Source organism: Heloderma suspectum, chromosome 17 (assembly GCF_057233095.1).
Source record: "Heloderma suspectum isolate Gila_16-S chromosome 17, 16-S_ref, whole genome shotgun sequence".
In the NCBI taxonomy this organism is placed as follows: domain Eukaryota; kingdom Metazoa; phylum Chordata; class Lepidosauria; order Squamata; family Helodermatidae; genus Heloderma; species Heloderma suspectum.
In genome coordinates, this window is record NC_139474.1 from 13,321,353 (window position 1) to 13,341,579 (window position 20,227).

The following is a 20,227-nucleotide window of genomic DNA, read 5'->3' on the forward strand; positions in this document are numbered from 1 at the left end:
TTTCTCCTCCAGGAATTGGTCTACTCCATTTTGTTTTTATTTGGCTTTTTTTAAAAAAAAAATTGTGTGTGTGTGTTTTAAAAAAATCTGACGTTTCATTATTTTGTATTTTTATGTTTTTATTTTGTACAGTGCCCAAGGCGCTTCAGTTACGGGGTGGCTGAAAAATGTGATTAACAAATAATGAAATAACCATCCCATCAGTGCTGTTGCGGACCGTTTAATGTTTTGATAAATTCTCATCTGATCTCTTAATAGTTCCTCACTGGAAGACTTGCGCGCATTGGTTGGCCCTAAATAGTAAAAATATTACCCAGCTGTGGATAATGGGTAGTAGGCAATGTTAGCCCTTAGCCAGACCCACTGAAATGAAGGGGGCGTCAGTTAGATACACAAATCGCATTCATTTCAATGGGTCTACTCTAAGTAGGACTAACTGCCTACTACCCTTTGGACTTTCCCCCTCTCTCTCATGGATCCACACGGCTATTTTGGTTTTTCTTTCTTTCTTTGCTTCTATCGTCTTTTGTATCCTTTATAAAACAAACTAACAAACACTCCGCCTGGCTGACCGAGGAAGGAGGAGGAGTTGAAAGTAACCCTGCTTCTTCCTCATTGGCCCAAGGCTGCTGCTCATCATAGACCCGGCCCCGTCTTCAGGTTCCCATTGGCTGAGAGAGTGCCTTCGGCTACACTTCCTTTGTTCCCCTCCTCCCCCGGCCTGCTTTCGAACGTTCAGACACCGAGGGGCGGCGTCGGGGGCTCCCATTGGCCTAGCGAGTGCCTTTCGCCCTCTGCCGCGCCCCGCCCTTTCGAACGTTCCGATCGAGGTTGAGGCTCCCATTGGACGAGCGGGCAATTCTCCCCCTTTTTTCCCCCTTCTACGCTCCTCCCCTTTGGAACGTCCAGATTCCCGCAAAAGCGGCCTTGAGCTGGAGATCGAGAGTAGCCAAAAGTGCCGGAGGAGGTGAGTCCGGCGACCTGGAGCAGGAGAGGCCGGATCGGGGCTCGGGCTCTGGGGGACCCGGGGGTTTCCACTTGGGGAGGGTGACGTGATACGTGTGGGCCATGGGACAGGGCCCCTGCCGAGGCCTCTGCCCCTGCCGAGGCCTCTGCCCCGCTGCCCCCTTTTTTGAGGGGTGGGAGTAGGTCTGCAACAGTTCTGGGGCGCCCCGCCCCCTGTTTTTTGGGACATCCTAGCGGTGGGAGGGGAAAAAGTGCACAGAAGAGCGATCGGAATGATTGGGCGGGTTCGCTTAGAGCACGATCCTAGGCGTGTCTACTCGGATGTAAGCCCGATTGACTTCAGCGAGACTTACTCCTAGGTAAGGGCGTTGTAGAAGGCGGCAACCTTAGTTTGTGGCCGGGAAGGAGAAGGATGAGATGCGATAGCGTGGCTTTTCCCAACCTGGTGTCTTCCAGACGTTTTGAATTCCAAATTCCATTAGCCTCAGCCGGCCTAGCCCACGGCAGGAATGCTGGGAGCTGAAGTCCAAAAAATATCTGGAGGGCTTCAGGTTCAGGGAGACTGTGATAGTCTGCGATCAACTCAAACCTACATAAACCTTAAGAACATAAGAAGAGCCCTGCCGGATCAGACCAAGGGTCCATCTAGTCCAGCATTCTATTCACTCAGTGGCGAACCAGCTGCCCACGGGAAATCCACAAGCAGGATGTGAGAGTAACAGCACCCTCACACCCATGTTCCCCAGCAACTGGCATACTGCCTCTGACACTGAAGACAGCATGTAGCAATGAGGATTAGTAGCTGTTGATGGCCTTCTCCTCCAGGAATTTGTCTAACTCCCTTTCAAAGCCACCCAAATTGATGGCCATCACTACATCCTGTGGCAGCGAGTTCCATAGTTTAACTAACCAAGCCTTCCCCAATTTGGCGCCCTCCAGAGAAAAAAGTATATCTGTTTTAATAGCATTTTCTCGAATGTTTATTTATTGCTTTTCTATTTGTTTCTGGCATAGTTATGGATTTTTATCTTTTACGCTGCCTTGAGGGGGTGCTTTTAAAGGCACCTTGAAAAGGTGGCCTACCAATAACCTTGAATAAATAAGTAAAAATGGGTTGGACTATAGCTCCCATAATCCCCAGCTAGCATGGGTGGCTGTGCTGGCTGGGGATGGTGGAAGTCGGAGACAACACATCTGAGGGTACCAGCTTCGGGAACGCTGATGCATATGCTGGGTTGAGAAGATGAATAGGTTTCATTTTATTTTATGTTTTTCTTTCTTTGTTATGATTTGACTGATGGGTAGGTGATTCAGGGGCAGACAAAAAATAAAAGACTTCTAAACGGAGCTGCCTTGGGCCTGGGACAAAGCATATTCCGTGTGGGGGGAGGCATCTCCCGTGTGCTCCACCAAATGTCCTGAAGGTCACGCGTAGAAGGGCCAACAGGTGCAACCTTTGGATATCCACTAACTTTAAGGCCAGCTTTCCCCAACCTGGCGCCCTCCAGATGTGTTAGAATACAATTCCTATCATCCCCAGTCAGGACAGCTAGCCATGCTGGTTGAGAATGATGGGAACTATAGCCCAACACATTATTTATTTAAGAATAATATTTTTTGGCTGCCCTTTGAAAGTGGAACCCTTTAAAATGGCCACGCTGGCTGAGGATGGTGGGAGTTTTTATTTTTATTATTGCATTGATACCCCGCCTTTTTTCCTCTTGCAAGGAACCCAAGGCGGCTTACATTATCCTCCTCCTCTCCGTTGTATCCTCACAACACAACCGTGTGAGGTGGGTTGGGCTGAGAGTCTGTGACTGGCCCAAAGTCACCCAGTGAGCTTCCATGGCCAAGTGGGGACTAGAACCCGGATCTCCCGGCTCCCAGTCCGTCACTCTCACCACTACACTACACTGGCTCTCTACACTGTCTGTAGTTCAGCACATCTGGAGGACCAGGTTGGAGAACGCTGTCTTAGGGCTGTATGAACCGACATGTTTGGGCCCGCAGCCCTGTGGGGCTGTTTGCTCTCTTTCACTCCTCTGCTTCTAAACACAGTGCGTGGTTTATCTGTGGAACTCACTGCCACAAGGTGTGGCAGTGATTGCCTCAGGCTTAGATAGCCTTTTAAAGGAGATGAGGCATTATCCTTGAGGAGAAGTCTAGTGGTTGTGATAGTAAGCAGAGTAATCCCATGCACATCTGGCAGCTGGTCTCACCGTTTTCAGAGGTGCTTGAACCTTTGTAAAGATGCAATCCTGTGCATGTTTAGACAGAGAGAAGTCCTTCAACTCCCAGCATGTGGCTGGGGCATGCTGGGAGTTGTAGGACTTCTTTCTGTCTAAACATGCATAGGATTGCGCTTTAAATGGATTAGGATTACAGCCTAAATGGAACCTCATTGGTCAAGGCTTGTTGGCTTCCTGGAAGGCCTCTGTGAGTGCTTGCAATAGAAGTGTGGGATGTGAATAAATATTATTATTTCCATGAAATGTTATTTTGTTTCAAAATAAAGTTAACAAAATGGAGGTAACAAAAAGAAGAACATACATAATAATAAATCAAGATCACTAGCGAAACAAAGGAATTCACTCGTTATAATCCTTAGCGTGCAATCCTATAGCTGCTAGTTGGCGGCTAGACAGTCATAGGATAGGGAGGTGACCATCGATCCACATAGGATTGCTCCCTCCATCTATTATCATCACCACCACCACCACCACCAACTGGTTGGCTAGTGCAGGGAACGGGGTTAGATGGACTCTGGATCTGATGTAGCAGGACTCTTCTTTGCATTTTGTACTCCCCCCCAGGGGTCACCAAGTGGCTTTTAGCTTAAAAAAGCATCCATACAGTAATATTGGCACTAATACAATCACATATTATTATGACTGCTTTGTTTTGTGTCAGGAAACTCCCCTTGCCTCTGCTGAGCCCAGAAAGAAAATGGGGGCGGGGGGAGTCGTAGAGACCCCTTGCAGGGTAGCTGAACATCCTAAGTGGAGCCCAATCCTCTGTGTGCTTACGGAGAAGTAAGTTTTACTGTGTTAAATGGGATCTGCTCCCAGGTAAAGTGTGTGTTGTTGCATTGGAAGAACACGCTACCCTTCGAAAGTCTGATACTTTTTCTTATCAAAGCAGAAAAACATTCTTAGACCCAAACTTGTGTATGGGTTAGATACTGTTGTCTGGGTTCAGTATGTATTTGGTGTCATGGATTTGGATCCTGGCCTTTTTGGACATTAGTTTGTCTTCCGCTGTTAAAGGGACTTGTTTAGTAGCAATCGCTCTCGAAGAAATTTACCTATCCTTTCCTTTTGTCTTTTAAAGGCTTTTCCGAGTGCAGATTTTGTTGTTGTTGTTGTTTTGTCTCATTCAGTTTCTGTCGATGGCTGATCTGTTGTTTAAAACGTTTTTTCTAAGATTTCTAATTGTTATGGTGGTCACAGCTTCTATTAAAAGCGGTATACAAATAAATAGAGGTTGGTTCTGGATGGCAAGAGCCGTTGTCAGATCCCCCTCTTGGTCACAAAGCTTTCTGAGATGCTCTCTTTCTTGGCTTACCTTGCAGGGGTGTCTGTCATGATGATAAAATGCTGCACAGAGCTCCTTGGCAGAAGGATGCGGGAGACTAGTTTTTTTTTTTTAAGTCATAAAGGCTTATTTTCAAAGCACTTCTGCTCCTTTTGGGGGAACTTTTTCTTGGGAAAATAAAGTGTGTGTGTGTGTGTGTAATTTGGACCATAGAGTCCCATCAGCCTTCATTAACCTGGTGTCTTCCAAATGTTTTGGACTTTAGTTCCCATCAGCCCCAGCCAGCGTGGACAAAAGGCAGGGATTTTGACTTCAAATGACGCCTTCAAATCACGCATAGCAGAGCTCTGCGTGATTGGATTAATTACCACAGTGTAAGCGCGTGGGCCCCCAATTCAGATCGGAGCTGTTGCGCTCCGGGAAATCAAGCTTTCCCCCCTCCTGGTTCCATCCCAAAATTTCACCAGCCCAATGCAGAATCTTTTTCTTTTATTAAACCCGCCCCGCCTCCTCCAAGGATGGGTGTGTGCTTGGAATTTGGGGATGAAAATGGGAGGGGGGGAGCTTAAATCCCCACCCCCTCCTGGAGTGCCCCAATCCTGATCCGAATAGGGGCTGCGTGGGCTTACACTGAGGTAATTGATCGATCATGTTGTTGTTCAGTCATTAAGTCGTGTCCGACTCTTAGTGACCCCATGGACCACAGCATGCCAGGCCTTCCTGTCCTCCGCGCTCTGCCGGAGCGTGCTCAAGTCCATATTCATTGCATCCGTGATGCTATCTAGCCATCTCATCCTCTGCCGTCCCCTTCTCCTTTTGCCTTCAGTCTTTCCCAGCATCAAGGTCTTTTCCAGTGACTTTTCTCTTCGCATTAGGTGGCCAAAATATTTGAGCTTCAGTATCTGTCCTTCCAATGAGCAGTCAGGGTTGATTTCCTTTAGGATGGACTGATTTGACCCCCTTGCAGTCCAAGGGACTCGTAAGAGTCTTCTCCAGCACCACAGTTCGAAAGCATCAATTCTTCGGCGCTCAGCCTTCCTTATAGTCCAGCTCTCACAGCCATACGTTGCTACTGGGAAAACCATAGCTTTGATTATGCGGACCTTTGTCGGCAAGGTGATGTCTCTGCTTCTTACTATGCTGTCTAGGTGTGCCATAGCTTTCCTCCCAAGGAGCAAGCGTCTTTGAATTTCATGGCTACAGTCACCGTCTGCTGTGATCTTGGAGCCCAAGAAAATAAAATCTGTCACTGCTTCCATTTCTTCCCCTACTATATGCCAGGAAGTGATGGGGCCAGATGCCATGATCTTCGTTTTTTTAATGCTGAGTTTCAAACCAGCTTTTGCACTCTCCACTTTCACCCTCAACAAGAGGCTCTTTAGATCCGCTTCGCTTTCTGCCATTAGGGTGGTATCGTCTGCATATCGGAGGTTGTTGATAATTCTCCTGGCAATCTTAATTCCGACCTGTGATTCATCCAACCCGGCATTTCTCATGATGTACTCTGCATATAAGTTAAATAAGCAGGGCGACAATATGCAGCCTTGTCGTACTCCTTTCCCAATTTTGAACCAATAGTTTGTTCCATGTCTGGTTCTTACTGTTGCTTCTTCACCCTCGTACAGGTTTCTCAGGAGACGGGTAAGGTGGTCTGGTACTCCCATCTCTTTAAGAATTTGCCACAGTTTGTTGTGATCCACGCAATCAAAGGCTTTAGCATAGTCAATGAAGCAGAAATAGACATTTTTCTGGAATTCTCTTGCTTTCTCCATGATGCAGCGAATGTTGGCGATTTGATCTCTAGTTCCTCTGCCTCTTCGAAACTCAGCTTGTACTTCCGGTAGTTCTCGGTTCACATACTACTGAAGCCTAGCTTGTAGGATTTTGAGCATAACCTTGCTGGCATGTGAAATGAGCGCAATTGTGCGGTAGTTTGAACATTCTTTGGCGTTGCCCTTCTTTGGAACTGGAATGTAAACTGACCTTTTCCAGTCTTGTGGCCACTGTTGAGGGTTCCAAATTCGTTGGCATATTGAGTGCCGCACTTTAACAGCATCATCTTTTAGGATTTTAAATAGCTCAGCTGGAATACTGTCATCTCCGCTAGCTTTGTTATTAGCAATGCTTCCTAAGGCCCACTTGACTTCACTCTCTAGGATGTCCGTCTGGCTCAAGTTCAGTGACCGCACTATCATGGCTATCAGGGACATTCAGATCTTTCCTGTATAGTTCTTCTGTGTATTCTTGCCACCTCTTCTTACTCTCATCTGCTTCTGTTAGGTCCCTGCCTTCTTTGTGCTTTATCATGCCTGTCTTTGCACAAAACGTTCCCTTGAGATCTCCGATTTTCTTGAAGAGATCTCTAGTCTTTCCCATTCTGTTGTTTTCCTCGATTTCTTTGCATTGTTCATTTAAGAAGGCCTCCTTGTCTCTCCTTGCTATTCTCTGGAACTCTGCATTCAGTTGGATATATCTTCCCCTTTCTCCCTTGCTTTTCGCTTCCCTTCTTTCCTCAGCTACTTGTAAAGCCTCATCAGACAGCCACTTTGCTTTCTTGCATTTCTTTTTCTTTGGGATGGATGTAGTTGCTGCCTCCTGAACAATGTTACGGACCTCCATCCATAGTTCCTCAGGCACTCTATCAGGTCTAATCCCTTAGATCTATTCCTCACCTCCACTGTGTATTCATAAGGGATATGATTTAGGTCATACCTGAATGGTTTAGTGGTTTTCCCGACGTTCTTCAATTTAAGCCGAAATTTTGCAAGAAGCAGCTCATGATCTGAGCCACAGTCAGCTCCAGGGCTTGTTTTTACTGACTGTATGGAGCTTCTCCATCTTTGGCTGCAAAGTACATACAAGTCTATGCCCCAAGCACTGAGTCTGAAGAAGCTGAGGTTGATCAGTTCTATGAAGACCTACAACACCTTGTAGAACTAACACCAAAAAAAGATGTCCTCTTCATCATAGGGGATTGGAATGCCAAAGTAGGAAGTCAAGAAATCACCGGGATAACAGGCAATCATGGCCTTGGTGTACAAAATGAAGCAGGACAAAGGCTAATAGAGTTTTGCCAAGAGAACACGCTGATCAATCATGTAGAGCTCTGCTATGTGTGCTTTGAAGAATGTGTGGTCTGGCTCTTATACTGGTAGAACTCCCAGCATCCAAGAGGCGGTGGACGCAGCCTTGAGACGGGGCTTCCTCTGTGTGCCGCAGAGATTGGCTTGCTTGCTTGATCATCCCAAAGAACCTTTTCCCCTGGGAGAGACGCAACATGGACATAGGGTTAGACTACAGTCCTGTACAGCAGCTTACCCTAACGCGGTGCCCTCCAGATGGGCTGGACTACAACCCCCATCAACCCCAGCCAGCATGTTTGCAGGGGGTGATGGGAGTTGACATCCAGCCCATCTGTAAAGCTCCACACCTACAGATGGTGTGCTAGAAAGAATATTAATATGTTGAGCTGCAGCAGTGAATCGGCTGCTGAGTTGATCCGAAACCTTTAGGCGGATTTAAATCACGCCCGTCTCTGGTGTTCCGTCTTACTGCATGCCAGGAAAGGGAAAGCTTATGTCAGAATATAGTTGTTAGTCTTTAGGGTGCCACAAGACGCTTTGTTGTTTTTTGGAATAATTCATTAAGGGCACAATCCTATGCATAGTTAGACAGAAAAAAAAGTCCTAGAACTCCCAGCATGCCCCAGCCAGCCCTGCTGGCTGGGGCATGCTGGGAGTTCTAGGACTTTTTTCTGTCTGAATATTCATAAGATTGCGCTCTAAGTGATCCCCAGTTCCTGGGTCACTTGTTAATTTTTGTTGTTGCTTCTAACGTCTTTATTTTTGCTTCGGTTTATATAGCGCCATCCGTGTGCACAGCGCTTGTCAGGGTCCAGGTCTCCGCCCCACGGGGCTTGCAGTCTATAAGTAGACACAGACAGTGGAGGATGTGGAATGGTTGTGGTAGCAACGGAGACCGGGCTGAGTTGCGCGTGCTTCAGCATAGTTTCAGTAATCCCCCCTTCCTTTTTGTGGCTATGATCTGCGTGTTGGGCAGTTGACGAGAGTTGGGAAAGCTCTTGATTGCACCCCCCGCAAGTTGCGGGCGTATCGCCCCACGCCTCCTCCAAAACGGCGGACAGCGGCTCTCCGCCACGCTTGCATCGAGTCTGGTGCCCTGGGTGTCTTGGCTCGCTTGGCCAGGCCCGAGTTGGTGGAGTGCCACTGTGGTTGTAAACTTGGTCAGCCGCTGTTGTTTTCCCCATTGCACGGAGGAGGCGGGGAGAGATTACTGGAATCTGTTGGGCCCACGATGAGTCACTTGCTAGCAGAGTCCAGGAAGTTCCCAGGATACGGGGTCAGGATTTGCTGATCTGCACTCTCTTGACTCAAGCTCCAGTTAAGAGTGGCTGGCAAAAGGGGTCGTTCCCTCCATGGTTCATTGGCTGGGTTATGTGTGTGTGTGAGTGTGTTTACATTTTCAGACTGGAAGAAGAAATCCTTCCTTTTCCTGGAACGTCCTGTAGTCCAGTAGCTAGAGGGAGGAGAGAAGGCTGAAGTGTGATAAGAACTTACAGATAGCGGGCTGTGTTGTACAGAGTTAGGCCATCAATTCTAATAAAACTGTGATCTTGAGCAATGGTCTTTTTTCTTGCTAAGCACAGGTTATTCGTTAGCATGATCAGTGTGTGTGTGTGTGTGTGTGTTTGTGTGTGTGTAAATTATACATTTGTGTCCGTGAATGATTGTCAAAGCATCAAACGACATTTCAAGCCTGTTCTGGATCCTGGACGGGTGCCGTTAATCATTGGAGACGTATATTTATTACAGTGATGAATGTAACAGAAACATGAAAATGAGCAACATCTTCCAAGCTAGCAGAGCCTGCGGTGGGAGGATAATGGGAGTTGTAGGCCAAAAACATCAGGAAGACTACCGGTTGTACTTAAATTCATTACATTGACCAACGTAACAGAAGCATTGAAGTCTCAATGCAAAACATTTCAGCTTCTGTCTTTTTCAGCTGCTCTTACGTGAACCCCCAGAGTTGTGGAACTGCCGTCTTGACTACTGTACACGTCGGACTGGCTAAAGAAGGCAGAAGCAGAAACGTTTCTCTTTTAAGACTTGAGTGCCTCTGTTATGTTAGTGACTGTAATGAATACATATCCAAGTACCTTGCCAAACTCCTTTTGGAGGGCCAGTTTGGCGTAGAGGGTGGACTCAGGCTTGGGATCGAATTCCCACTGAGCCTTTAAGCTTATTGGGTTGTCTTGGGCCAGTTGCACCCTCTGGGTCTAACCTACCTCATAGGGTTGTTGGAGGTTCTGTAGAGCTGTCATGAGCTCATTGGAGGTGAGGTGGGATTGAAATGAAAGGATCTGGTGTTTTTACAGGATAACATTGAAGCCAAAACAGATAGGTGCTTGCCCTGAAGATAAAGTGTAAAAACTGATATGGTGGTGGGGTGGGGGGAAGAGCTGAAGCCAAAAGCTACATCAGGGGTCAGCAACTTGTGGCTGTCCAGATGTTGTTGGATCGCAAATCCCATCAGCACTCGCCAGCATAGCCTATGATGAGGGATGATGGGAGATGCTGTCCCAACAACTTTTGGAGGGCCACGAGTTGTGCACCCCTGTGCTAGAGGTCGCTTCTAGGCTGGGCTTGTAGAGAGAGAGGTGGCCACATGTAACAGTGTTGGTGAACAGCTAGGGTGGATGTCGTCCGGCTTGCAGTCTAATTTCACAAGCCTTCTGCAAGCGATCAGTTCAGCCCCCCATGGCAATTTTGATCTGTCCTTTCCCCATCAGGCCTCTTGGTGAGGAGGGAGAGGGAAGAAAGCAGGCAGCAGAAAGAGAAAATGCAGTGCTCGGCAGAAAAAAAGGATTCCCCACTCCTGGAATACAGAGTAACATAACCCAAAATGTTAGCTCCCTGCCCCAAAGAACTTACTTTATAACTTCGGACAGAGGGGGAGACAAAAAAAAGTTGAAGCCTGCATAACGGGATGAAACATGAGCCTGTTAGTTATTCATACTACTGCAAACCCTGTCTGTGATTTTGGCAGCTGCACCCTTTACAAACATGGTGCTCCTGGCGTGTGGAGAAAACCGACTTCAGTTGACACCACACCATTCCTGCTACTGCAGATTTCTAGAGGCATACCATTTCCGGGAATTTTGAAGCCATGGGGGAAAAAACAGACACTTTGGGAAAAATAGAAAAATACGCAATACCTTTTTTTTTTTTTTTAGTGGTCTTTACAGGTCAAAAGTCACTTTGTTGCTTTATATTTTGGACTTCAGTTCCCATCAGCCTCAGGCAGCATGGCCAATAGTCAGAAATGCTGGGTATTGTAGTCCAAAACATCTGGAGGGCACCAGGTTGGGTTGGGCTGCTCTAGGAACATAAAGCAGCCTTTATGTGCCTCAAGTTATATTATATATAAATTGGTTAGCTCATAAAGTTATCATTATACTTAAAAACTTTAAAAAGTAAACTCATTAAATTTGTAATTGTTGTCAGAATAAACTACACTTTAAAATTTAATATACCAAACATAATTTCATGAGCAAACCAAGTTATTCATAGTATACCTTAGGCTCCAATTTTATGTCTCACCAGAGGGAACGTCAGCAAATAGTTCCTGAAACCTCTGAATCATCCTAGAAGCCAGAAGAAGCAGGAAGAACTGGAGGCAGAGGAAGACTGGTGTACAGTATCTGTTCCTGTTTGTGAGGAAGTTTTGGAACTTCCTAAATCTGTTCTCGTTTGTTCTGGTGGCAGCAGTTAACTGTTGTATAGCTGAGGCAGCATTTCCTAGCAGTGATGTGTAATTGAGAACTTCAGGAAAAACTTTGGCAGTGAGTTCCATAAACCTGAGCTTCAAAGTTAATTTTTTTTAAAAAGAAAGAAACATAGGTGGGATAACCCATGTGCTGTTCTGTCACATTTGGTGACAAAGGCAGGATAACATACAGTGTTTTACATGTCGATTTTAGATTTGAACTATATTAATTGACTGCTACAACATCTAACCAGAATAAGCCCAGAAATACAGGTCTCTGTAGAACAAATCCCAAACAGTCAAGAATGCACATTTTCTTCCATATTACGATATGGTGACTCTACTCAGATGTTGGGAATATGCGCACGACCTGGAGCATCCCTAAATGCCTATCAGTAAAACATGCATTAGGGCTGGCTGGGGAATGCTGGGAGTTGTAGGCCTTTTTTCTGTCTAAACGTGCCTAGGATTGCCCCCTTGAACAATACTTTTAATTAGGAATGGATGCAATAACTATGCTGGGAATCTTAAAGAGAGGGATAAAAAAAAAATCCCCCCATGGCTTTATTATTTCTAGACATTTTACATCTCTAGTGTGTCTATAAAAATCTTCTTCTGACATAGTTTTTAGAAATCGTTTTGTGGTGGTGGTGGGGAGTAAAGTGTGGGTAACAATATATAAACACCATGTCTTAAATTCTGGAAGAAAATAGGTCATCATCCAAAGCTGTTGAATTTTTCGGGGAAAAAACCAAAAATGGTCCTTGGAAAACAATGGAACCCCCCCCCCCCCCGATATTTCCAGTTCTTTTCTTGGGCTTTCACATCTCTACAGATTTAAAAAGAGGGGTTGGTTCTCCACTGGTGTGCTGTGGATCGTCTTCCCTCTGCATGTCCGCTTGCAGATCACTTTGGTTCCTCCTGCCATCACATTCTCCTTTTTCTTTCTCCAGCCTCTCCTTGACTCTCTTCACGTGTCAAAACCGGTAGGGAATGAAGAGGACATTGGCAACTTGAGCTGTTTTGAGCCCATCTCCGCTACTGCCAACCGTGCCACTGTTTTAGGAAAGCCGCCTAGATTCAGCAAGGAGCTGGGTTTGAAACCCCACCCCAGGGCCATGGCTGAGCCGTTGGGACACGAAGCCCAGTTGGAACACATGGTGTGGAAGCCTTATGCCCAGGTGGTGCCGCTCCGCTCCACGGTGGGCTTAGAGGCGAAGCTTGGCTCTCTGGTGCTGCTGCTGTTCGTCACCCTCTTATGTGGGTTCCTTCCACTGTGGGTCTTCCGTCGGCCCGGAGCCACAACAAGCTCATCGGGTAAGGATGGATCAGCCTTTGTCTTCTTCTTTAAGAACATTAGAAGAGCCCTGCTGGATCGGACCAAGAGTCCATCTAGTCCAGCATTCTGTTCCCACAGTGGCGAACCAGCTGCCCACAGGAAACCCGCAAGTAGGACAGGAGTTGGGACAGGAGTGCAACAGCACCCTCCCACCCATGTTCCCCAGCAAGTGGTGTACACAGGCATACTGCCTCTGAGACTGGAAGTAGCATATAGCCATGAGGACTAGTAGCCATCGATAGCCTTCTCCTCTAGGAATTTGTCCAATCCTCTTTTAAAGCCATTGAAACTGGTGGCCATCACTACGTCTTGTGGACGGAAGTTCCAGAGTTCGGCTCTGCGCTGTGTGAAGACGTCCTTCCTTTGATCTGTCCTGAATTTCCCACCAATCAGCTTCATGAGATGGCCCCGAATGGGTTCTAGAATTATGGGAGAGGGAGACAAATGTCTTTCTGTCCACTTTCCCCACACCAGGCATCATTTTGTACACCTTAGCAGACCTCAGTGTGTATCTAGGGGTTTCCTTCTTTGGATATTTCCAGACTGTATTTTTGTTGTTGGTCCATCAGGGGTGTAGAACCTCTGGCCCGTGAGCCAAATTCAGCCCTCCTGGGGTCCCAATCCCCTTCCCCTGGCCTCACCCCCTTTCTTCCAACTGCTGATTGTTTTGGTGGTTTCCTGGCTTTTGCACAGTCCCCCCCCCCCCGTTCTATAAGGTTGAAATGCCTCTCCTGAGGCTTAGTTACCGGCAGGAAGTGCTTGAAACCAAAATAGTCTGGTATTTTGGGAGTTTTTGGCCCTGCCCTGTTTTGCCTCTGGCCCTGCCCAGCATAGGATTGCCCCCTGGCATAGGATTGCCCCCTAGATCAATACTTTTAATGAGGAATGGACACAGTAACTATGCCGGGAATCTTACAGAGAGGAATAATTTTTTTTCCTCTCATGGCTTCATTATTTCCAGGCATTTTACTTCTCTAGTCTTTTTATAAGAGTCTTCTTGTTATATAGTTTTTAGAAATCATTTGCGGGGAGTAAAGTCTGGGTAGCAATCTATGAATACCTTGACTTACATTTTAAAAGAAAATAGGTCAGAATCCAAAGCTGTTCAATTTTTCGGAAATAAACAAATATGGTCCTTGGGAAAAACAGGGGAAAATGCTCTTTCCCCGATTTGTTTGTTTGTTTTCCCCCTGGGTCTTCATATCTTTACGGATTTCCAGAAGCTGCTGTCTTGGGTTTTGGTTCTCCACTGCCTTTGGCTCTCTGTTTTGCCTTTGGCTCCATCCACCACTGGAATGCGGCCCCCGAGAGCTCCCAATGTAATGTGGCCCTGAGGCTGAAAGAGGTTCAACACCCCTGAGGTATCCGATGAATCGATTTTAAACGTTGCGGCTCTAAGGATAACTATATTGATGGCTTCTGAGGCTCTTCGTAGCCCAAGATGATGAAGCATTAGGATAGGTGACTCCAGGCAAGGATTAATATGGCCCCTCCCCATCTCCTTTCTCCTGTTCCCATCCTTCCCCCTCTCTCTGCAGCGACCCAGAGGAAATACTTAAGCCTGGTGAGCTGTTTTGCTGGTGGTGTCTTCTTGGCGACTTGTTTCCTGGGCTTGATTCCTGATTACCTTACCAGCATTAATGAGGCCCTCGACGACTTAAGGGTCACGGTGAGTGAGGGCCCAGATTACAGCGGAGGGAGGGGCTCAAGAGCTCGTGCAGAGAGCTGGCAGTCCCTGCTGACGACAGCATAGGGGGTCTCTTACAGCAGAGCTGTGGGGTGTGCCTTAGTTCCTCAGAACCAGACAAAAAGATCAGAGTGAGCTTGCTTGGCTGCAGAACCCAGTTTTAAAAAGGGCATTTGGGTTTTTGAGAGGGGAAACAAACAAGTTTCTGGCCCTCATGATTGTAGAGAGAGTATCTCAGAGGGGCGTGGCAAGATCTTGGAATTTGGCCATGGGAGCTGAATAAGGCTTCCAGTAACTAGGATATTTCCTTTCACGGATTTGCCCAAAGCAGTAAAACAAAGGATTGTAGGGCGAATGATGCAGAGTCAGAGGAAATAAAGGATATTTGCTTAAGAACCTAAGAAGAGCCGGACAGGATCCAAGCGAAGGTCTGACATCCTGTTTTCCCAGAGTAGCCAGCCAAATGCCCCTGGGGGAGCCCATAAGTGGGGGTAGAGGGGTGAAAGCTACAGCCCTTCCCCGTTTGTCCCACCAGCAACTAACTGGTGTTCAGAAGTATACTGCTTTGGGATGTGGAGGTTCTGCTCAGCCTGCATGATTGAGAGCCCTGGAGCTTAAGAACATAATGGGTGGTATAGAAATGTAACAAATAAAATCAGTCCGTCTCATTCGGGAATGTGGCATATCCCCCCCTCTTGCCCTAGTCCAAACGGGCCTGAGTGCCTTTGATATAAGACAAACAAGTCCAAGTCCCATCAGTATTCCAGGAAATTGTAAACTATTTGGACCAACAGTCTGGCGCCGTAAAAGGCAGCTGCTTATGTTCCTCCCCGCTTTTTTCTCTCCCCCCTCTTCCCCCGCAGCTCCGCTTCCCCCTGCAGGAGTTCATCTTGGCCATGGGTTTCTTCTTGGTCCTCGTCCTGGAACAGATCGTGTTGGCTTACAGGGACCCATCAGGCTCCCTGGAAGAGACGGAGGCCCTCCTCGGCTCGGCCTCGCGCGCCTCCCCCACCATCCAGGACCAGGGCTGGCCTGATGGGCCCCTGCCGCGCCAGCCGGCCCAGACCCCCCGGGACAGCCTGGTCCGGGAGCAGCCCCACGTCCACGTGGACTTCAACGCCCACTCGGCCATCCGCTCGGTGGTGCTGCTGCTGGCCCTCTCCCTGCACTCCGTCTTTGAGGGGCTGGCTGTGGGGCTGCAGGAGGGCAGCAACCAGGCCCTGGAGATCTGCTTGGCCCTGCTGGTCCACAAAGGGGCCATCGCCTTCAGCCTCAGCCTCAAGCTGCTCCAAGGCCGGCTGCGCCCCCGCGCTGTGGCCGCCTGCCTGGGCCTCTTCGCCATCATGTCCCCGCTGGGCATCGGCCTGGGCGTGGTGCTGACGGAGAGCCCCGCCACTGCCTTGCCCCGCCTCTCTCGCAGCGTGCTGGAAGGCCTGGCTGCGGGCACATTCGTCTACGTCACCTTCCTGGAGATCCTGCCCCATGAACTCAGCTCCTCTGAGCAGCGCATCCTCAAAGTCATTGTCCTCCTGGCTGGCTTTGCGCTCGTCACCAGCATCTTGTTCATGAAGATCTGAAGCGGGGCGTGTGCGTGCGTGTGTGAATGCATAGAGGAGGATGGGGGAGAGACCCGTTACATCTGTGGCTGGGAGCCGGAGGGTTGTTTCACCAGCATGGGGAATGGGAGGGAGGGTCCATCATCGCTCGCAGGTGAAAAGGAGCCCTCCCCTTGCGCTACTTCATCCCTCACCCTTCTATTCCCCTTCCTCAACTTGGTGCTCTCCTGATGTGTTGGACTACAACTCCCATCACAGCCCTGCTGGCTGAGGGTGATGGTTGTTGTAATCCATCAGGGGGGTGCCTGGTTGGGTGCCCAACAGGTATTTTTCTGCTACCCAATTGATTTCCCTTCTGGAGCTCCCAAACGCCAACCTGGGAGCAAAGCTTGGGTTAACGCCTCTTCCTGTCTCTTCAGGGTGGGGGTCAGGGAGAGGCAGCACCCCTTTTCCTCCGAATAAAGCGGTTTGATGGTTTCAGATCTGCGTTCCGCTGGTGCTGGTGGACCACTGGGTTCTGAGGGTCCGGCTCGGATCCTGCAATCTCAGGTATGCCTTCCCAGTGGCAGTTGATGCCCGGCTGTGTCGGGGGCGACGTCAGCATTGCGCATGGAGCAAGAACCTGGCAGGGGATGTAAGCACCTCCCTCCTCTGGTGGCGCGTGGCATTTGAAGCGATGAAAGACGTTTTGGCCAGGGTGGGGGAAATGGCTCAACAGCCCCTTGCTGGGTTGAGGAATTAAGCAGGGCTCCAGTTTTGAAAATGGATAGTGGGAGGATTGGGGGGTATTTTTTCATGTTTACAAATCAACGGGTGTTCAGTCTTGTGTGTGACATTTTCTTCCTGGTGCCAAAATGTCGGCACTGCTTCTCCAACCAGCCTCTCGGATGGCAGGCTTTGTGCCTTAACTCCTCTGGTGCCTTGGATATTTTTTAAAGGGCTCAGATCCGTGTGTGTGTGTGTGTGTGTGTGTGTATAGGATGGGTAGATCAAGAAAACTCTTGCAACTCTTGCAATACTTCTAGATTTAGGCTACTTCTTTCTGATCTGACCCAGCTCTTTGTATGTAATGGAGGCCTTCTCAGTTTCTGGGGTGCTGACTTCCTCCGTGTTAAGTGCCAAGCAGGTTCTCTGTCCTGTCTGAGTGTTGCTTTTTGGGGGCTCCTGTGGAGTTCAAAGAGTGCGTTTGCACATGGCTTGCTCGGCATCAAGCGCGAAACGGCCGCTGCTGGATCGAGCAGTGCAGACGGAGCTGTTGCTGTGGACATCCTCCCTTTCTGTGTTTGGCTGCAAGACGTTGGCTGGCGTACACACGTGTAGACACTGAATAATGCATAAATCGTCTTGAACCCTGGAAGAAAAGAGGGGACAGCCCTTGGATCTGTCGCACATTAGCCTGATGCAGAGAGGAACGTCAGGCAGGTGCCCTTGATTGTACTGACTTCTGTTACAGAAATGAAATGCTTGGTTATATTTTGAGTTGCCCAAAACCCTTTGTCAGGCCGAATTCAGAGGGGGACTTCCCGGCTACAGGCTTTGCATACAGAGCTGTGTTCTGTGTATATGAGCTTTTTCTGTTAATGGATGACTCAGCTCATGGACCTGTATAGTATAGTTAGCACTAACCATGTTTTGATATCTTAACCAGGATTATATTTCTCTCACACACACACACCCCACCCCCAATATACAGTAAAACCATGGTTTAGCTTTCTTGGCAAAGGGCATGGACAGGAAGACAAGGGCAAGACCTCTTGTTGCCTTGCAAGCAGGATGGCTGGAGAAGTGGAAAGCTGCCTTAACCATGGCTTGTTCAGTCCAGATGCAGCAGTAGTTTAAGTAAGATATGCTTTGCCCTCTCACGTCAAACCCTGGGTTGAATCCTGATTTTCAACCATGGTTTACGTCAGCCTTCCCGAATGGGGGTCTATAAATCCCGTCATCCCCGGCCTTAACTATGGTCCGTGCAAGCCATGCATTGCACATCCACTTCAGCCATGGTTTAACTCCTGGTTTGCAGCCAATCCTGATCTCTGGTTTAGGTCTGTCTTCCCAAACCTGGTGCTTTAACTCCCATCCTGCCCAACCAATGTGGCCATTGGCTGGGAGGTTATGGAAGGTGTTGTCCAATGCATCTGGAAAGCAGTAGGTTGGGGAAGGCTGGGTTAGCTCTGTGGACGTAACAGTTAACCATGGTTAAGAGAAAATAGACCCTGGTTCTTATAAAACTGCCTCATACAGAGTCAGACCGGTGACCCATCTAACTCAATGCTGTCTACTCCAGTGGTGGGGAACATGTGATCCTCCAGATGTTGTTGGACTGCAGCTCCCATTAGCCCTAGCCAGTGGTGAGGGAGATCCCCCCTCCTCACCTGCTATGTGAGACGGTTTAACAAGTGTTGCTTGGGATTGGATGGAACCTGAGGTTTCCTGCATGCAAAGCTAAGTGTTACTGTTTAAGTGTCATGTCTGCAGCCTTTAGCACAGAGGTGGGCTACTTCAGGGGTCAGTTTCAACCCCGTGGAATGCCCCCGGAGTTCACACTGCCAGTGCACATTGCGAAACAATAGCCAGTGGCTTAAGAGGGCCCAATTTTAATGCGAAACGTGGCCTTTTCAGGCCGTGGTTATGGTTTGCTGCTCAGATTTGTCAGCAAACCACCAATTTTGCCACTGCCATCGCCAGCACATCACATTTTGGGATGGCAGGGGCCGCACTTAAGGCTAGCAGGGGACGTATGCAGGCTGTGAGTTGTCCACCTCTGCTTTAGCATTTCCAACACATGCTATAAGACGTTAAACCAGTGATTGTGCCCATTTCCGTGGGTCTCCACTTTCGTTTAATTTACAGACTACTGTAACGCCCCAAGATCTGGAGTTAACTGCCTTGAGCAACTGTGGGCTGTTCCCTGGGTGGTGCTGCCATAGACGCAGAGGGCGAATCGAGAACATCGGGAATCTTCCTAAGCATAAAAGAGGCACTTTTCACTTAAGAAGTGGCTATTTATCAGGCCATCCTATCTGATCAGGCAAAGTGTTTCTGAATGTTGGGTTTTCTAGTTAACTAGAAAACCGCTTTTGTTCTTACAGACCATTTTTGTTCTTATAGACCATTTCCTGTCTTGGGCTGGCTAGCGGGGCGTAGGACGCCCCTGACACAAGTAATTTCCACAGGCTTGTTGGATGGAAAATATTGGTAAACAGGGGTGGGCGGGTGGTAGAAAAATGAAAGTAGCTCCTCACCAGAGCTTCATCTTCTCTAGCATATAAATTCTTGATGTATATCAGTAGTTTCTTTCATTAAATGTTTCTCCCTTCTGGGCATCCTTTTCATGCGGGCTTGGCTGTTAACACAGAATCTGTGAGCATTTGAGGGAGGTGGGTGGGGAAATACTGTAAACCATGGGTAGGCAATCTGGTGCCCTCCAGATGTTTTGGACTACAACACCCACAAACCCTGGCTGGGACTGATGGGAGTTGTACTCCACATTTGGAGGGCGCTAGGTTGCTTTACCCTAGTTGCAAACAGTGCGGAGTGTGCACCCAGAACAGCCTTCCCCAACCTGGTGCTCGCTAGATGTTTTGGACTACAGTGCCTATCATCTCTGACGGTATGCCATGCTGGCCTAAAACATGCCCTTCCCTCCCATGGCTTTGTTTTCATGGGGCGGGGTGGAGGGGGAAGAGATTCAGATCATCCTGTCTTCTGGAAAGTTAACCTGCCGCTATCCATCTTCTGATTAAGGAATCCCTGAGAAGTGTCCTGGGTGCAATCCTGTGCATGTTTAGGCAGGTAAAAGTCCCTCAACCTCGAGTTGTAGGACTTTTTTCTGTCTAAACATGCATAGGATTGCGCCTTAAGGAAGTCCAAGGTTTGCTGGAAAGAAGTTTTTGAAACCACTGACATATACGTTATATTTAGAATATATAGTGACGTTGATCGTCCATTGGATTTGAGCTGCAGCAGCTTTCTGCAGCCTGTTGGGGGATGCTGGGAGTTGTAGTCCAACACATCTGGATGACACCAAGTTGGGGAAGGCTGACCTACAAGAACAGGGCAGGGTTTGTGGTTAATCTGGAGTGTTCTGTTTTGCCTTCTGTGGCTCCCTCTTAGAACTACCGTTCCCAGTTTAGCGTGCCCTTTTACTGCGTTCCTTTGGGTTTTTTCTTTTACACGAGGGGATCAAGAACAAGGACATGGGTGCCATCAGCTGGCAGAATGTTTGCCTTCTCACGGAAGGGGAGCCTTCCACAGAGCATGGCCCGCATATGCCTTTCTCGCTAGACAGAAACATGGTTGTCTCTCACTGTGCCAAATTGCTAACAGAGCAACCAAATAAACAGCTTTGACTCCATG

The 20,227-nt window shown here is 48.2% G+C and overlaps 1 protein-coding gene across 4 annotated transcripts; it reads left to right on the forward strand.

Moving 5' to 3' along the window:
• The first annotated feature begins 806 nt into the window (after window positions 1-806).
• On the forward strand, window positions 807-20,227 carry SLC39A1 (solute carrier family 39 member 1). 4 transcript variants are annotated; one of them, XM_084824487.1, is made up of 5 exons: window positions 885-967; window positions 11,127-11,215; window positions 12,243-12,606; window positions 14,167-14,297; window positions 15,179-20,227. In XM_084824487.1, the coding sequence occupies exons 3-5, from the start codon at window positions 12,408-12,410 to the stop codon at window positions 15,890-15,892; spliced, it is 1,044 nt and encodes a 347-aa protein (XP_084680613.1). In that variant the 5' UTR covers window positions 885-967; window positions 11,127-11,215; window positions 12,243-12,407; the 3' UTR covers window positions 15,893-20,227. The 4 variants fall into 4 exon arrangements, 3 of the variants coding, with proteins under 3 accessions (XP_084680615.1, XP_084680613.1, XP_084680614.1); XR_014786329.1 differs by lacking the exon at window positions 11,127-11,215 and having other exon boundaries at window positions 888-967; window positions 15,179-19,248; window positions 19,909-20,227; XM_084824488.1 differs by lacking the exon at window positions 885-967 and adding an exon at window positions 1,220-1,325 and having other exon boundaries at window positions 11,127-11,365.